Source organism: Dysidea avara, chromosome 8, assembly GCF_963678975.1.
Source record: "Dysidea avara chromosome 8, odDysAvar1.4, whole genome shotgun sequence".
Taxonomy (NCBI): Eukaryota; Metazoa; Porifera; class Demospongiae; order Dictyoceratida; family Dysideidae; genus Dysidea; species Dysidea avara.
In genome coordinates this window covers 25,922,480-25,941,506 of record NC_089279.1, presented here as the reverse complement: position 1 = coordinate 25,941,506, position 19,027 = coordinate 25,922,480, and the positions used below count along the sequence as shown (strand labels likewise).

Sequence of the window (19,027 nt, the reverse complement as noted above, 5' to 3'; positions counted from 1 at the left end):
CTGTATCAAACAGTTTGTAGTGCTATATATTAGGGATCATGAAATTTGGGTTTTTCTGGACAAAATTGTCACCCTAAATCCAGCCACACAATACCTTCATGGCACCTTGGCAGTATTGGTGCAGTATAAGCAAGCCCAAAAGTGTCTACAGAACATGAAGTTGCTTCCAGTAAGTTGCTATGGAGCTTTTTATTTAACAGGATTTTCTACTGACTGACTGCCTGATGCTTTCAGCTTGACAGCCACTAAGACTATGGGCCTGATTTTTTCACTGTTACATGTCATTTCAGCTCGACTGGTGCCTTTTGGCATATTGCAGTACATACAATGCATGCTTCATGGACTTACATACCTGTACGGTCCATTTGTTATAGCTGACAGCGAAAGGTGTTAATTTGCGGTAGCACAGCGTGATGGCTTCCCTACATAATGGGAGTCGTCTCAGTTTTCCGTTGTGACTGGATTGATTGCAGAGGTCCTTCATGTAGTGTTCTTCATTTATAATGCTGTGTAACAGGCTGAGCATAGCCGAAAATGAAACGTAATGGCACTTTGCTTTCAGTAATCATTTAGATGCAAAAATTATTTTAATGACATGCCTGTTGTCATTCTTGATTGAAAATTCTTAATTTTTCCTTCTACTTGTTTGTTTACCTAACTATGACTAATACATACCACGGAAGCTGATTAGGGGGATCATAGCCACAAAAAGTTGTGAAACAAGGGAAGTCGGCTATAGACCTGCAGATATACTAGTGGAGATTTAGGGAAGTTGCCTACACCTGCAGATATACTACTGGAGATATACGGATTATATCTCCACTAGTATATATCTGTAGGTGTAGGTGACTTCCCTTGTTTCACTACTTTTATGGCTATCAGACTGAAAATTCCTATTTTTTCCTTCTACTTGTACAGTATGATTCATTCGGTGTGCAGTACATGAATAGTACACAAATGCATAATAAGAAAAAACAAACAAAAAAAAAACAAAAAAAAAACACAAAAAAATGAAGTAGTTACATTGTATATGCATGCCATAGTTATAACAACCATAATATAAGCATTTAATTAAACAAAGGAGAGTATCTTTACGAGTAGCCACAGTCAACTATATCCTTTCTTCTTGACATTGCTACAACAATGAACAGATGTACTGCATAATATTATGACAAGTTTATAGAAGGAAAAAAATAATGTTATGTATACAACAATAAACAGACAAGTATAAGGAAATCTTGAGAATTTAAAATTTGTGTGAGGATCATATAGTTAGTATAGGGATCATATAGTTAGTATAGGGATCATAAAAAGAGAAAAAAAACAGAGAAACAAGGAAGATGCACCTATACCATAGTGTATATTAAATCCCTACATACTTCAATCATGGGAACACCAGAGGTGAAGCCATAATCATGTTGCATAAAAAGCAAACAAAAAATATACAAAAACTTTAAACTATACAGTATAGTGATCGACAGTGAACCAATAAAAGAATTGAAACAAGTACAAATAGTGTATGATATTAATCCTATAACACTCCATATTAGTTTTGCTGCAAATAATTAATATCATATGCTATACCTGTTTGTTTCATTACTTTTATCGATTCACTACTGATCCCTACTCTATAGTTTAATTTGTTTTTATTTTTTTGTATACGTGATCCTAATGAAACCACAATTTACAATAAACTCACCTCTATAAGCCAAACTGTGTGAGAGGGTTGTAATGTGGTACCTGCAAAACTGCCATGACTACAGTGAGCATAATCAAATGGAGGAGACAAAGTGGTGAGTGTTGCTATATGTTCAACAACTGAGTATCCACACTGACAATGGAATCCATATTGGAGTCGACCTTGGTTAAACTTCAACTGCTCACAAACATTTTCTATTGCACGTGCAAGTACATTTTGTACTGACAGGTGGACAGGACACTTTTTATGATAAAGCTCTTCCGCATGTCGAATTTGAACTTCCAAGAACGACAAACTGTCCAGCAGTGACAAATAGTATGCATGTGGCAAACAAAATGTTATCAAATTACTGTAGGCATGGACAACCTGATGGTTTTGATTGATTAAGTGACTCCAGCCACTTGGTAAATGTTGCAAAATCTCAACTATTAAACAACAGAAAAATCCTCTTGGTAGAAGATTAGAAACATACTGAATCAGTAGTGGTTCACCTTGTAGACATCCATATTGAGATAGTACATAATCACTCATTGGTTGGATGGTGTAAGTTGGTAGAAGATATGGAATAAAGTAATCATCTCCATCACCATCTTCCCTTGGCACTGGAGCTATTATATTCATTGTCATAAGTAAAGATAAGAAGTAATCTTCTTTCAACTCATCTTCCCATTCTAATTCTCTGAGAAGCTTTTTCGATAAAATCCCACTGCACTTTAACTTGGTTGCTGCTTGCAAATTTGTAAAAGATTGTTTGAATGTATAACACACTATCTGGTTAAGCCTATCAAACAGCCACTGGTGATCAATGATGATATAATCACACAATCCAGGCACCTCAGGATAGTACAACAGAACTCCTAACAGGTGATGATAGAGTAGAGCACTTCTCACTTGCTCCACATCAGTGATCAGCCTACTTTGTAAAGCAATGGACACACATTCTTGAAATGATATGTAGGCTTGTCGTCTTCGATTACATATCTGACATATTTCAAGTTCTAGTAGCATCCAGGTAATGGGTACTTCGTAAATATCTTTATTTAAAGAAAATAAGTTAATTTTATTGCGAATTAATGTTGCCACCGGATCTTCTGTATCCTCCCTTCCAGCAGTTGTGTTGTCCACTGGGAATAAGACTCTATCATCTTCATTTAGCCACACTGCAGCTTTGCAGTCAAGCTTCCCAATCATATTTCTCAATCTACTATCAGTATTACGAACAATATCCAAACCAACTTTGTCTGCATGAGTGCCCACAAAACATAGATATGAAGTAGTATTTTTTCCAGGCACTGTTACCAGCTGCGGAACTTGAGGTAATGGTCTTTCTAATGAATCATTAACTGAGGACATCAGAAATTTGATCTTGTCAATGTAGGAGTATTGGAGATGATAAGGCTCAAATGTATGTTTTCCATGTTCACTGTACTCCACCAACACTTGGTCATCAAGATGTTTGGATAGATCATGAACAATAAATGTTATCATTGGGTGGATATTCACTGTGGGTAATAAATGGACGTACTCAGGCTGTCCGCCTGTATCGAGTATTGTGATAATGTTCAACACTTCTCCAGGATGAAGTGTTAGAGCAGTGACATTGCTTGCATGTGTGCTAATACCAGAACTAGGATTTTCTACTAGTGCATTAAAACTTGCTAATTTTTCCCATTTTACTGAACTCTGAAATAAACCAGCAATTTGTTGCTTAATTGACAGCTGAGTGCCACGTTGTATTTCATGTTTTTTTTCTGATGTTAGCTTCAGTGGTCTATCATCAATCACTTTAGGTTCACTATGCTTTGCCTGTTGTGGTATGTTTCGTGGGTGCTGTTCAGGAAGGTTTGATAGAAGTAGTGCTTGTCTCAATAGAGTAATTTGAACATTACTATCCATTTCTAACCAAACAATGTCTTGACTATGAGTATGTTTAGACTCAACCATAATAGCTTTTTTGATTGATATGGCATGTTTGCTATGAATAACATTGGTGCTGCGATGATCTGTATTGAATGGTTTCTTCATCAATAAATTGCTGAAACTAGTTTTACCAGCTGCTCCAGAACCAGTTAACAAAATTTTAACAAAACGGACAAGTATTCTTTTATTAGCATTGCTTTTCTTAAGCAGCTTTCTTCTCTATGGAAATAATAAAACCAGGAAGTGAAGGATATTTTGTAATTGTGCAGTACATAGACAGTACTAGAATATCAACAGAGACATGCACATGATATTATGCATTGATCCATAAATATTTAATTAAACCCTTCAAGAACCAAAATTAATCTTCAAGTATGGAGAAACTCATTGGTTTTGTGAAACAAAGATGGATGACATACAGATAATGGTAATTTCATACACAATAATAACAGTTAAACAATTTTGTTCCACACAGAATAGTACTTTAGCAATGAACAGACAATGTCATCTTCACCAAAAAAATTTTTTATATAACCATCATGTGATCTTTTGCATACCAATCGAATCACCATCACATGCTTAGTCTAGATAAGGTTGTGGGATAAAGCATGATGTTTGTAGAGTACTGCACGTAGAGTAATGATAATCATGGAAGAGCTACTTTTGGGTGGCCTAGTAGCGTAGATTTTCTTCACATAAAGCAATGCTTGGTATGATTTTGTCAGAAAATTCATATCGGGTGAGTGACTTAGTATGGATAAAAGATTGTTTATGTCTGATTCGAGTTGAAAGCTTGTCGTAAGTCTGTGAGCTCTAGTATTAAAATGGTAAATATAACGTGAGTTGTGGTGAAGATTGCAAAGCCATTGCTACATGTATCATACAACAGGAAATATTGACAATAGGAAAATTTGATGAATTCACAATTAATCAGCTTTGACAAAATAATTTTGAACGAAAAGCAAGAAATTACATATTTAAACACTGATTTTTGAGGCACTTATTGATGTTTTACGAATATTAAAACTTGACGAATGTAACTGATTTGTCAAATTTGTCAAATTTCCTTTTGTCAAAATTTCCTGTCGTATGGTAAATAACTTACAGTAGAGTGATGGCCCGCACATATTTTTGTGAACCGTATGCTTTGTTACTTTTTGGCTGTGTGACTTACTACCATGAGTCTTGATCATAGTCGAGTTTATATGCTTGGTTGAAGTATCAGTTAGTCAGTAGAAAAGTTAATTATATTAATGAAGACCGTTAAACTTCTTTCGAAAAATCCAAGATACGTGCATATTAATTCAATGGGTCATGTGGATGGCAACGAGAATTTACAAGACTTATCGGAAATAGTGTGAAATACTAGATATGCTTTAGAGCCTCTAGGGGGTAAAAGAAATTGGTACAATTTTGATTGTTAGAGGCTGTTTAAAGACAAAGTAAAGGTAGGAAGTTTTATAGTAGTGTAATTGAAGACAGTATACTTTGAAATAAACATTTTATGCAAAGATTAATTTCCAGGTAAACTGTGCATTTCATTCTACAAGGAGCAATTAAAAAGCTGCAGCCACCAGACTCTTTATACACAATACTGATATAAGCTGTTAACAATATTATCTGCTCAATAGCCAATTTGTACTGGTAATTTTCGAGATGGTAATAGAACGCCCAATGGTTTACACGCCCAGTAGTCCATAAATTATCGTGGCTACTCACACCACACAACAGTAATATATATATATATATATCTAATCAAAAACAGCCAAGCTGTAAAAAAAGGAGTGCGGCCCTTGAAAAGGCTATGGTGAAAAAAGATGTGAAATCCAAGGTGGCAGCCAAGAAATGGCTGTGATGGTAGGTTAATGATAAAAATTTTAATAACGACAATTCAGGTGAATTTTGTGCCAAGACCAAATTCACCTGAATTGTCATTATTAAAAATTTTACCATTAACCTACCATCACAGCCATTTCTTGGCCGCCACCTTGGATTTCACATCTTTTTTCACCATAGCCTTTTCAAGGGCCGCACTCCTTTTTTTACAGCTTGGCTGTTTTTGATTAGATTTCACTTCTTTTTGTATTTGTATTAGAGATGGACCGATACCACTTTTTACTGATATTTCCGATACGAGTATTTGTACTGAAATATTTGCCGATACCGATGCCGATACCGATACTATACATTGAAGCCTAGACAAGTTTATTATAGAAATTTCATTGTTATGATACATAGCTAGCTATTAAAATATCACAGTAATTGATTGATCTCAGTTCAATCAAGTTTTAAAATATTCATTGTATAACAGCTAAACATGATAAACATCATTGTGGATTACTAATTTCTTGATTTGAGGTAATTTTCTTGTAAGCTTATTGATAAGGCAATTAATTGCGTGGGCGGCCGATAATTGTACAATGTTTGTTACAGCTTTTCAACCAAACTTTTTCATGAAAAAGCAAGCCAAGTAGTCACAAACTTATTTCTTGGGGACCAACTGCACTACCATTTAATTACAAAGGATTCACGTGCTCTAATATATTAGAATACACACGGAGCAATTGCAGCAATACTTGGAAAAGAGTAACAAAGGCTTCGTTTTGCTACTTTGTTAAGTTGCTGATTAGCTCAACTAAGTTATTAGCTACTGGAAACTTAGCTAGAGATGGTTTAATAAAAGTGGTGAGTGTCTACTGTGGTATCTGTACCTTGTATTACCGATACCGATCCGATACCGATACCACTGGTATCGGTATCGGTCTACCTTTAATTGTATACCCCAAAGCCGGCCTATGGCCAGCTTTGGGGCTTTTTAACCTATATTTTTTTCTTTACCACAGGAAAAAGAAAAAGATGAAGCAGATTTTATAAATACTTTAACTCATTCTGATTTTATCAGTAAATGTACAAATTATATATATAATGCATATATTTATTACATGTCAATTAATCCCCACAGGATAATTTGCAGCTGATCTCTCTACTGGGTGACTTGAAATGTAGCTGAACTCTCTACAGGGTGATCTGCTTGTACGTAGATGAACTCTTTACAGGATTCTCTCTACAGGGTTACTTGACTCTAGCTGAACTCTCTCTGTTTGTAGTTGAATTCTCTACAGGGTGATTTGTTTGCAGCTGAACTCTCTACAAGTTAACTTCTTCTAGCTGATCTGTCTACAGGGTGACATGTTTCTAGCTGGTCTCTCTACAGGGCGATTTGTTTGTAGCTGAATTCTCTACAGAGTGATGTGTTTGCAGCTGAACTCTCTACATGGTGGTTGCTTTGTAGCTGAACTCTCTAAAAGGTGACTTCTTCTAGCTGAACTCTCTACAGGATGATCTTTTCATAGCTGAACTCTCTACAGGATGATTTGTTTGCAGCTGAACTCTCTACATGATGATTTCTTTGTAGCTGAATTCTCTACAGGGTGATTTGTTTGTAGCTGAAATCCCTACAAGGTAACTTCTTCTAGCTGATCTTTCTACAGGGCGATTTGTTTGTAGCTGAGTTCTCTACAGGGTGTTTGTTTACAGCTGAATTCTCTACATGGTGGTTTCTTTATAGCTGAACTCTCTACAAGGTGACTTCTTCTAGCTGATCTCTCTACAGGGTGATTTGTTTGTAGCTGAACTCTCTACAGGTGATTTGTTGTAGCTGAACTCTCTACAAGGTGATACTTCTAGGTGATCTCTCTACAGGATGACTTGTTTCTAACTGAACTCTCAACAGGGTGATCTGTTCATAGCTGAACTTTCTACTGGGTGATTTGTTTGCAGCTGAACTCTCTACATGGTGGTTTCTTTGTAGCTGAACTCTCTACAAGGTGATTTCTTCTATAGCTGATCTTTCTACAGGGTGATTTGTTTGTAGCTGAACTCTCTACAGGTGATTTGTTTGTAGCTGAACTCTCTATAAGGTGATACTTCTAGGTGATCTCTCTACAGGATGACTTGTTTCTAACTGAACTCTCAACAGGGTGATCTGTTCATAGCTGAACTTTCTACTGGGTGATTTGTTTGCAGCTGAACTCTCTACATGGTGGTTTCTTTGTAGCTGAACTCTCTACAAGGTAATTTCTTCTAGCTGAACTCTCTACAGGGTGACTTGTTTCTAGCTGATCTCTCTACAGGGTGATCTGTTCATAGCTGAACTTTCTACAGGGTGATTTGTTTGCAGCTGAACTCTCTACATGGTAGTTTCTTTGTAGCTGAACTCTCTACAATGTGACTTCTTCTAGCTGAACTCTCTACAAGATGACTTGTTTCTAGCTGATCTCTCTACAGGGTGACTTGTTTCTAGCTGAACTCTCTACAGATGACTTGTTTGTAGCTGAACTCTCTACATGGTGGTTTCGTTGCAGCTGAACTCTCTACAAGGTAACTTCTTCTAGCTGATCTTTTTACAGGGCATATTTGTTTGTAGCTGAGTTCTCTACAGGGTGATTTGTTTGCAGCTGAACTCTCTACATGGGAGTTTCATTGTAGCTGAACTCTCTACGATGTGACTTCTTCTAGCTGAACTCTCTACAGGGTGATTTGTTTCTAGCTGATCTCTCTACAGGGTGACTTGTTTCTAGCTGAACTCTCTACAGGTGATTTATTTGCAGCTGAACTCTCTATATGGTGGTTTCTTTGTAGCTGAACTCTCTACAAGGTAACTTCTTCTAGCTGATCTTTCTACAGGGTGATTTGTTTGTAGCTGAATTCTCTACAGGGTGATTTATTTGCAGCTGAACTCTCTACAAGGTGACTTCTTCTAGCTGAACTCTCTACAGAGTGATTGATTTTTTTGCAGCTGAACTCTCTACATGGTGTTTGCTTTGTAGCTGAACTTTCTAAAAGGCGACTTCTTCTAGCTGAACTGTCTACAGGGTGATCTTTTCATAGCTGAACTCTCTACAGGATGATTTGTTTGCAGCTGAACTCTCTACATGATGATTTCTTTGTAGCTGAACTCTCTACAGGGTGATTTGTTTGTAGCTGAGCTCCCTACAAGGTAACTTCTTCTAGCTGATCTATCTACAGGACGATTTGTTTGTAGCTGAGTTCTCTACAGGGTGCTTGTTTGTAGCTGAACTCTCTACATGGTAGTTTCTTTGTAGCTGAACTCTCTACAATGTGACTTCTTCTAGCTGAACTGTCTACAGGGTGACTTGTTTCTAGCTGATCTCTCTACAGGGTGACTTATTTCTAGCTGAACTCTCTACAGGGGATTTGTTTGTAGCTGAACTCTCTACATGGTGGTTTCTTTATAGCTAAACTCTCTACAAGGTGACTTCTTCTAGCTGATCTCTCTACAGGGTGATTTGTTTGTAGCTGAACTCTCTACAGGTGATTTGTTTGTAGCTGAACTCTCTACAAGGTGATACTTCTAGGTGATCTCTCTACAGGATGACTTGTTTCTAACTGAACTCTCAACAGGGTGATCTGTTCATAGCTGAACTTTCTACTGGGTGATTTGTATGCAGCTTAACTCTCTACATGGTGGTTTCTTTGTAGCTGAACTCTCTACAAGGTAACTTCTTCTAGCTGATCTTTTTACAGGGCATGTTTGTTTGTAGCTGAGTTCTCTACAGGGTGATTTGTTTGCAGCTGAACTCTCTACATGATGGTTTCTTTGTAGCTGAGCTCTCTACAAGGTGACTTCTTCTAGCTGATACAGGGTGACTTGTTTCTAGATGAACTCTCTACAGGGTGACATGCATGTAGCTGAATTGTCTATCAGATTAACTGTTTGTAGCTGAATTCCGTACAGAATATCCTGCAATGTAATATAATTCTGTAATGGAGTAAGTTATAAACGTAGCAGAATGCTCTATTAGGGTGACTGTTCTTTTAGAGTATCTCGATCTCGCATTTGCTACACGTAGTTACCTTTCAAATCATAACTCAGTGGTTTGTAATCCGATTCTTCTGTACTACTGCAAGGACTTTCTATGATGATTATTCCAGCTACACACTGATTTTCAGCTCATTGCTCTAAGCGGTTTGCCTGGTAGATGTGAAAACTAATAGATTTTTTTATTCATAAAAATTGATCGCGTAATTTTGACACACGTTGAGTTTTGTGTCATATCTCCATGGTCTTTATCTCAATTCCTTTCAAACCACAAAAAGGCACTCCTATGATGGTTAGTCCATCTACATATAAATTTTCAACTCATTCCTCCAAGGGGCTTACCCTGTAGGCGTGACAGACCTTCGACCTTATTTTACGCACATAATCGGTAATAACTCCGTGTATGTTCATCGGATTCCTAACAAAGTTGGTACTGAGATCCACCTTAATGAGCCCTTCAAGTGTGCCAAATTTCAGCCCTATCTGAGTACACATTCGTGTTTTATGTAAATATTTTAATAACGACAATTCAGGAGAATTTGGTGCCGCTTGGTCTTGGCACAAAATTCACCTGAATTGTCATTATTAAAATTTTACCATTAACCTACCATCACAGCCATTTCTTGGCCGCCACCTTGGATTTCACATCTTTTTTCACCATAGCCTGTCTGAGGGCCGCACTTTTTTTACAGCTTGGCTGTTTTGTATTAGATTTCACTTCATTTTGTATTTGTATACCCCCAGGCTTTTTTTAACCTATCATATTTTCTTTACCACAGGAAGAAGAAAAGATGAAGCAGGGAGATTTCTTTGTAGCTGACCTCTCTACAAGGTTATCCTTCTAGCTGATCTCTCTACCGGATGACTTGTTTGTAGCTGAACTCTCTACAGGATGGTTTGTTTGTAACTGAATTTTCTACAGGGCGATTTGTTTGCAGCTGAACTCTCTACATGGTAGTTTCTTTGTAGCTGAACTATCTACAATGTAACTTCTTCTAGCTGAACTCTCTACAGGGTGACTTGTTTCTAGCTGATCTCTCTACAGGGTGACTTGTTTGTAGCTGAACTCTCTACAGGGTGATTTGTTTCTAGCTGAACTCTCTACAAGGTAACTTCTTCTAGCTGATCTTTCTACAGGGTGATTTGTTTGTAGCTGAATTCTCTACAGGGTTACTTGTTTCTAGCTGATCTCTGTACAGGGCGACTTGTTCCTAGCTGAACTCTCTACAGGTGATTTGTTTGGAGCTGAACTCTCTTACATGGTGGTTTCTTTGTAGCTGAACTCTCTACAAGTTGACTTCTTCTAGCTGGTCATGATCTCCCTACAAGATGACTTGTTTCTAACTGAACTCTCTACAGTGTGATCTGTTCATAGCGGAACTTTGTACTGGGTGATTTGTTTGCATCTGAACTCTTTGCATGATTGTTTCTTTGTAACTGAACTCTCTACAAGGTAACTTCTTCTAGCTGATCTCTCTACAGGGCAATTTGTTTGAGCTGAACTCTCTACATGATGGTTTCTTTGTAGTTGAACTCTCTATTAGGTACCTTCTTCTGGCTGATCTGACTACAGGGTGACTTGTTTGTAGTTGAATTCCCTACAGAATAACTTGTAATGTAATATAATTGAGTAAATTATAAATGCAGCTGAATGCTTTATTAGGGTGACTGTTCTATTAGAGTATCTCGATCTCGCATTTACTACACGTAGTTGCCTTTCGAATCATAACTCAGTGGTTTGTAATCCGATTCTTCTGTACTACTGCAAGGACTTTCTATGATGATTATTCCAGCTACATACTGATTTTTAACTCATTGCTCTAAGCGGTTTGCCTGATAGACACGAAAACTAATAGTATTTTTATTCATAAAAATCGATCGTGTAATTTTGACACAGGTTGGGTTTTGTGTCATATCTCCGTGGTCTTTATCCCGATTCCTTTCAAACCACAAAAAGGCACTCCTACGATGGTTGCTCCATCTACATAGAAATTTTTAGCTGATTCCTCAAAGGGGTTTACCCTGTAGGCGTGACAGACCTTCGACCTTATTTTACGCAAATAATCGGTCATAACTCCGTGAATGTTCATCGGATTCCTACCAATGTTGGTACAGAGATCCGCCTTAATGAGCCCTTTAAGTGTGCTAAATTTCAGCCTGATCCGAGCACGCATTCGTGTTTTATGGCGGATTTTGCGAAGTGTGCGAAATGAAGAAGTAGAAGAAGAAAAAAACGAAGAAATTAAAACGAAATTTTGTTCGCTCGTATCTCGGAAATGGCTGGAGCGATTTTCTTCAAATTTGGTGTGTAGAGTCCCCTTGCTGGCCGACACCTCTCTAGCAAATTTGGTTCCAATCGGATAAGGGATCACAGAGCTACATAGGTGTGAAAATTGCGTTTTCTTTCTTCCTGTTAATATACTCACGGGTGGCACGCCGGCTTCTTGGGCCGCACGACACACTACCGTGTGTCTTGATATACACACATCCTCGGATTTTTCAATAGACTTTTATAGTAACTTGTCAGAAGCATTATGGGTCACTCTGTAAGCACATTTGGGCTTATTTTACCTGCCATATTTAAGGAAAGGTGAAGGTGATATTTAATGGCAGGAAAGTGCCAATCTTCATCATCCCTGATATACAGTACATGATTAGGACAAATAAACATGAATCTACTGCCACTGCAGCTGTGTAAATAACAATTACTACACACTTTACAAACAGTCAGATTTCTTACTTTCTCAACTGAACTCTCTTGAAATCTTTCAACACCTTTACAAACCTTTGCAATGGATGGCCTTGTTTGACTATCTTTGCTTAAGCATTGTTTAATTAACTGTAATAGAACATGATTACTAGAGATATCTGCAAGAATTTTTTTAAAGTTGTGTTCCATTGGAGCAGTCCCAGTGACAACCTGAAGTGCTAGAGCTCCAAATGAGAAAATATCAGAACTAAATGATGGGGATGTTCCATTTTCTATAATTTCTGGTGCAGAAAAGGGGAGAGTTCTTTTCATACTGGAAGTATCATAATAAAAATCTTTATTCAGCTTTAACAATGGATAATAGAAATCACTGATCTTTGCTTGATTCCCTTGAATAAGGACATTATGATCATGAAGGTTACCATGTATTAGTGAATTTCCATGCAATACCTCCAAACCATGGGACATGCCAGTACACAACAACAGCTGTTGATGAATGTCTAACAACACTTCACTTCCCTTGTCTTTAATGTAAGTGAATAAATTCATTTCCATTAGTTCTGTTATAAACACTGGCAGATTTTCAGCTTCTGAGATGTCAATGAATGTTACTAAGTTGGAGTTACGGAATTCAAAGCATATGGCACAATTATTCTTAAATTCTGTGATAACCTTTGTAATTGGCAGGCCTTGGTTTAGAAATTTCTTATATAATGTTTTTACAGCACAATTTCTTTTCTCAAATGTCGCCACATGTGTCTCTCCATACCTGCCAGTCCCAAGGTGACGGAATTTCTCCAACTGCTTTACATCAGTATTAAACTCAGTTACCTTTTTACTAAGCTGTTCATTTTCCTTTTCTAATCTGTGGATTGTACTTAACTGTTCATCACTTTTAATCTCTGTTACCATTTTACTAAGTTGTCCACTTTCGTTATCCAATTTCTGGATTGTGTTAAACTGTTTATCAGTTTTAAACTCAGTCAGCTTTTTAACAAGCCATTTATTTTCTTTTTCCAATTTCTGGATTTTTACCTCCAATTGTTTTCCGTCATTTTTAAATTCAATCTGTTTGGTAACAAGCTGTTTATTTTCTTTTTCCAATTTTTGGACTTTTACTTTCATCATCATGTCCAACTCAGATTCCAGCTGATTGACTTTTAGTTTATATTCTTCAATCTCCTACACAAAAATTTGCTATGATGTGCACACAAGATTCATAATAACAACAGCAATCTTACCATTGACTTTACTTTACTTTCTAGTAGTTTAGCTGTCTCTCCTTCATTTTGATCAAATGACACAACCTATTAAAAAATACACTTATGTAGGGTTAAACGTTATACACAAATAGTATTTAGTAAAGATATCTGTTTGGCACTAGTGGCAAATTCTATAATAAAATCTCATTAATTTGTTATGCTGTAATTTAACTATTGGTAATTCATTGTAACTATGAACCAATACTATACGTATGCAAACACTGGCAATTCTTTTTTAATGTTGCACACAAGTATCTGCTACGTATTTACTTTTAATGAAATGGTGCAATGCTCAAAAGTCCACTAAAACCATGCATTGTAATATATAGTTCATTCCAATTGTGAGAATCGATTTGGTTTACAGTATACCGTATAGTGCCAAATTTTCATAGTGCAAAATTTTGTAAAAATTGGAACTATTCGCCAAACAATATTTTGTAATAAACAATTTCATAAAAATATGCTGAGCTATACTGGCAGTTAATTTTCATAATTATAGCTAATTTAATTGAGATACAAATGGACTTCTAACCAGTTGAGGTGCTAGTGATCGATAACGACAATGCAAGAAGTACAGTTTTCTTCCTGTGTGAGAGGATTTCACATATACAAGGATAAGTGGACGCTGATTCAAGAAGAAATGCTCCTTTTCCAGAGGGAGATAGGAAACGAGTACGATCTGCTGTAAAAGTAACAAAGAGTGGAAATATTGTTGGGCATTTGCTGAAAAAGATAAGCTCAATGTGTTCGTTATTTTGGGGTATGCTCATGTGTACCAGTGCATAGCGGCCTTCTGTTTCTCATTGTATCTCTGGTAGCATCTTCTCTTACTTGCATCTTCACACTGATTCTTGAGGGTTTTCTCGACTTCTTTGTTGGTTTCAGGTATAGCAGTTGACGGTATTTTCCGAGACAATGGGCCATTTGGAGAAGGCAACACTACTTGCGAGGATTTTGAAGATGCCTTGAAAAAGCAAAACAAATTGAGCTGCATGGCTCATTTTCACCAATTTGGAGAAATTCAGAATATTCGTAGGAAAAAATTTCAGAACTACCCACTATTTATGAAAACTACAAAATTATTTTACTTCGAAAATTTGACTCCTTACGGTAACTACCAATTTAGTGTTTATTAATATGAATATCAAGACACACAGTAGTGTGCTGTGCAGTCAAAAAAGCCAGCATGCCATACCATAAGTATATTGACAGGGAGAAAAAACAAAACTTTTACACGTGCATAGTACCATGGTTCCTTCTCCAAAACACACTATTTTTGCATTACAACTGGCTACCAGGTAGGGTAGACCACACAGTAATTTGATTAAATTCGCAGCAGCCATTTGTGAGATATGGGTGTTCAAAGTTTCAATTTAATTTCTTTGTTTTATTTCTTCTGGGACTATGGGGAATTCAATTTATTTTCACGCACTTTGAAAAAATTGCTATAAAATGCAAACGTGTAACTTGAATGCGGCACAAGTGAAGAGCATACAAAAGCAAATTAAAGTACCAAGTTTGCTATGAATCCGATAAAGAGTTATGGGCACTTATTCATGTAAAAAAGATTAAACTTCTGTCACGGCTACAGTAACTTGAAAATTGGTGTGTATATAGGCTGATCATCATAGCAGTACATTTGTAAGTCTGTGTTCAATGATCATCAGTGTGTCTGTACAGATAAGAAGAAATGTGAGACCCCAAAATGAGCCATAAGCTGGTTTTGGGACCAAAGTACAAAAAGAAGTGAAATCCACACAAAAACAACCAAACTGTGAAAAAATAGTGCGGCCTTAAAAACCTGGGTGAAAAAGTAGTGAAATCAAAAGTGGCGGACAAGAAATGGCTGAAATAATGTCAAAGTTAATAAATTTTAATGATGGCTGACAATGTGCATTCTTAAAATTTATTAACATTAACATTGTTGCAGCCATTTCTTGCTTGCCACCTTTGATTTCACAACATTTCACCCAGGCTTTTTAAGGCTGCACCATTTTTACAGCTCGGCTTTTTTTTATGCAGACAATTATTACAGTGGATCCATTATCAAATCACTAGTTTTTCTAAATTGTTCAAACGAATGAACTTGCTCAGATGTGTGAGTAGCAGGTGCTTGAATGATGAAACATAAACTACGGCAGAGCCAAAGTTTATTTTGCATCATTCTAACACCTCCTACCAAGCATTTATGTCTGGTATTAGTGTACTTAGATAATGGACAGCAGTGAAATGGACATTGTAAGTAAGTAGTAAGCACCATTGCTTCACAAATTAGCAAGTGAAGAGTTTAGAAAGGCTGAGTGGAAATTCTGCTCAAAAATCTGCTAGCCACCAACAACCACACATTTTACTGGTAGACTAGTGTGACATCAACAAGTATTGCATCAAGAGAAATGGCATCAAGTTAGAACAGCTGGGTGGAAGTAGCCGCTACATGTTGTGCCAGTGTGCAATCAAACAGTAGTATACTTGCAACTATACCCAACCACAAGCAAGACTCATTCACTCAAGTGCTACACCCTGCTCTGCTCGAATGAAAATAGAAGTGAAAATGCAGTCAAAGTTATAGCAACGACTTCACTGGCTAAATGCTGCTTTCAATTTTCTAGATACTAATACCTTCCTTGGCAGCAGTAGTTAACCCACCAATGAAGAACACTACATAACTACTAGGTTGGTTGTGCTAATGACAACAAATTATTTTGGTGATTAATAAATTCTTGTGTGCATAGTGACAATTAATAAACTTATAAGTGGTTTGCTACAAGTCTCTTAGTATCGTTAGAATCTCTTAGTGAACAAGAAGCTTCTATTGTAAATGAAGTTCAAAACATTATTTTCTAAAGCTGGTCACCTCAGGCAAACATCTCTTAGCTTAATAATGAGGTAATTGAATTGTATAAATTCTAATTTTACAAAATATAAAATTGGCTTTGTAGAGAAGTGGCTTCTATAACAAGTCACTAAGACCCATGCACATATAAATATACATGCACAAGAAAAACAAAAACACCTTATTGGTATTGTCTTCACATTCAGCCACAAAGGCCAGTGATCCAATCCTAACATCAATACTAGTGGCTAGTAGTGGCTCAGGGTACATCAACACTTCTAATACTCCTCTTGAATATAAGTAGTCACTGTGTAGTGGTACCTTACTACTGATCAGCTCCACCACACACTTTGGGATAGTCCAATATATTATGGTAGGGTTGGGTCTGACTGCTAGTAGCTGTAAGCAGTGTAGTGTGATGTCACACTTCTCAACTATCAGTGACCTCATGTCATACACATACTGGAGTGTACGGTTGTACAGTTCCTGATCACACTTGATGGCTAGTACTGTGTGTGTACTAGTAGGATCAGTGGGGATCATATCTGATGACAGGTATGGTATGGGGTATGAGGCAATAGGCTCTGAGCAATCAAACCTAGAGTCAAACTCATCAAGCAACTTGGTAGCTATGGTCGAACATCTACTTAACACTCTGAGAATGGAGTGATCACTCCAAGTGGTATAATAGCATAACTCTCTCAAGAGTAACGAGGTACTCTCACACCCTGACAACTGTGTATCAGAATAAAGACAAATGCCATGGATTTCACTGGCTTTGATCTCTCTACAACGCATCAACAACTGCTGGTGATCATGTTGTTGCAGTAGTTCTGTTATTTGATCAACCAAATGAAGAAACACAATATGTACTGATGTGGTGCTGATGTAGGGACAGCACTTAGTATGATCATCATCTGATTCGCTGACAATAGGAAAAACTGAAGAAGTAACAGACTGCATTGCTAAAAAAGAAACTATAAGTACATACGTATATAGTCTGGCATCATTAACATACCATATTTGACCACCAAATAACTGTGGCTACTATAACTTTCAGCAAGGACAATCATGTGGCTACTATGTAAAAGCGGCTACTATCCGAGGGTGGCTACTATGCTGGGCTCGTGTAGCAGTAACCTGTGGCTTTTATACAGATTCATTAATAACTAACCTTGTTCAATACTATTATCCATTTCAAAAACCCTATTTCTTGACTTAAAACAACTCCTTTGCCTGGTTTCTACTTCAAACATAAAATTATCTTATCAATACTTTTATCAGCATATTCAGATGCAAGCCGCAACTGTTATCTGAGGGCAGCTCTTATGACAATACTTCTAAGCTGTGGCTTGGCTACTATCCAGGGGCGGCTATTATATGTGCTGCAGCTATTAACCAATCAAATATGGTACCCAAAACAAACAACACATAATAGTTATACCACAGACACAAGAGTATACGTATATTTCAGGCAAAGGACAAGTGCCTATGGTAGTGCCATGTGGGTGAATCACCAACATGTGTTGGAAACCACAGACACTTTTACAATTGTACTTATGATGGAACATGTGAATTTCAATTGTGGACAGTTGTCACAAAAAATGACATGGTTGTTTGGGAGATAAGACACAAGCATTAATTGTGGGTTTAATCAATGGTGAGCAGCTAAGCAATGGACATTGCAATAAACGTTGATACCATTGATTGAAGTACTCACATAAGAATAGATTATATGAATAGTTGTGTGTGAATACGTTTTTAAGACTAACAGCTCAACCCATTAACCCTTAAAGCCATGTAGGCCAATATTTCAGCCATTTTTAGCATGCTTAAAGAATGGCTTATAGCACAGACAAGCTTGATTAATGTTATTAACTGAAACCATATATTATAGAAAGTTTATTCATTGGGCTACTTAGACAGTCAAGTATAAATAACAGTATTAACAATCACTTCTTACAATGCCACAAAGAACAGCAATTGTGTTTCCTGTTACTTTACATGCATTGCATCGGTAGCCATTTATAAAAATGTTTGACTCACATGAGCTTCATATGGTATGATCTGTTTGACATCACACTACATATTTTCTGTATAATCACAGGCTATCTTTGTGACCAAGTGAGGCAAGAGTGAGTTACAAGCCGAAGAACACTTGTGAAAATAAGAAAGCTGTGGTGTATTTGTTACGTTACTTGTTGCTTGGTAATATTGTTTCACAGCTGGAAGAAATACGCCCATTAAACTCCAGCTGCTTGTTGGTTTGTACCGCAGAGTTAACGCAGTATCCTTTATTCCTTCTCTTCAATTGGCTATTAATACATTAAGTAACTCACTCAGAATAGCTATTTTCTCCTGTCTTTCTTTGCAAAACGAAGAAAGCTGTGCACAATCGCAAAACGTTTCATTTTCTCACATGGATCCCATTGATATAACATGGCATCTAGTAAGAGTTACTAACACAAACAGATATCCTCGGTTGTCACATGAAGTCCATAGGACACACTGTGAAGAAGTTATCAACTATTTTCTGAAGGTAAATAATAAATTGTCTTTGTGTTATGTGATAGCTTGTATTCATGGCAAGTTTTGCTATGCTTTTGCCAAGGGTAAAACCTTAAGTACTGCTTTATTCTTATTCCATCACAAATAGAATGATACATAGTGCTTAGCTTTAGCACTTACTGCACAGACATCACAGTGCTTTGTTTACGGCCAAACAGTACTGTCGAAATATTGGCCCATGCACTTTCAGTGT

The 19,027-nt window shown here is 37.0% G+C and overlaps 1 protein-coding gene across 2 annotated transcripts in view; it reads right to left on the bottom strand.

Moving 5' to 3' along the window:
- Window positions 1–918: 918 nt before the first annotated feature.
- Window positions 919–19,027, bottom strand: part of LOC136262727 (uncharacterized) — a 37,237-nt gene continuing 19,128 nt past the window's right edge. The window contains exons 6-10 of one of the 2 annotated variants that reach the window (XM_066057105.1): window positions 16,447–17,243; window positions 13,413–13,478; window positions 12,202–13,353; window positions 1,700–3,838; window positions 919–1,135 (exon numbers count right to left, since the gene is read on the bottom strand). In XM_066057105.1, coding sequence (XP_065913177.1) covers window positions 1,112–1,135; window positions 1,700–3,838; window positions 12,202–13,353; window positions 13,413–13,478; window positions 16,447–17,243 — 4,178 coding nt within the window. In that variant the 3' untranslated portion in view covers window positions 919–1,111. The remainder of the gene's footprint in view (window positions 1,136–1,699; window positions 3,839–12,201; window positions 13,354–13,412; window positions 13,479–16,446; window positions 17,244–19,027) is intronic. The other variant, XM_066057106.1, reaches the window with a different exon arrangement.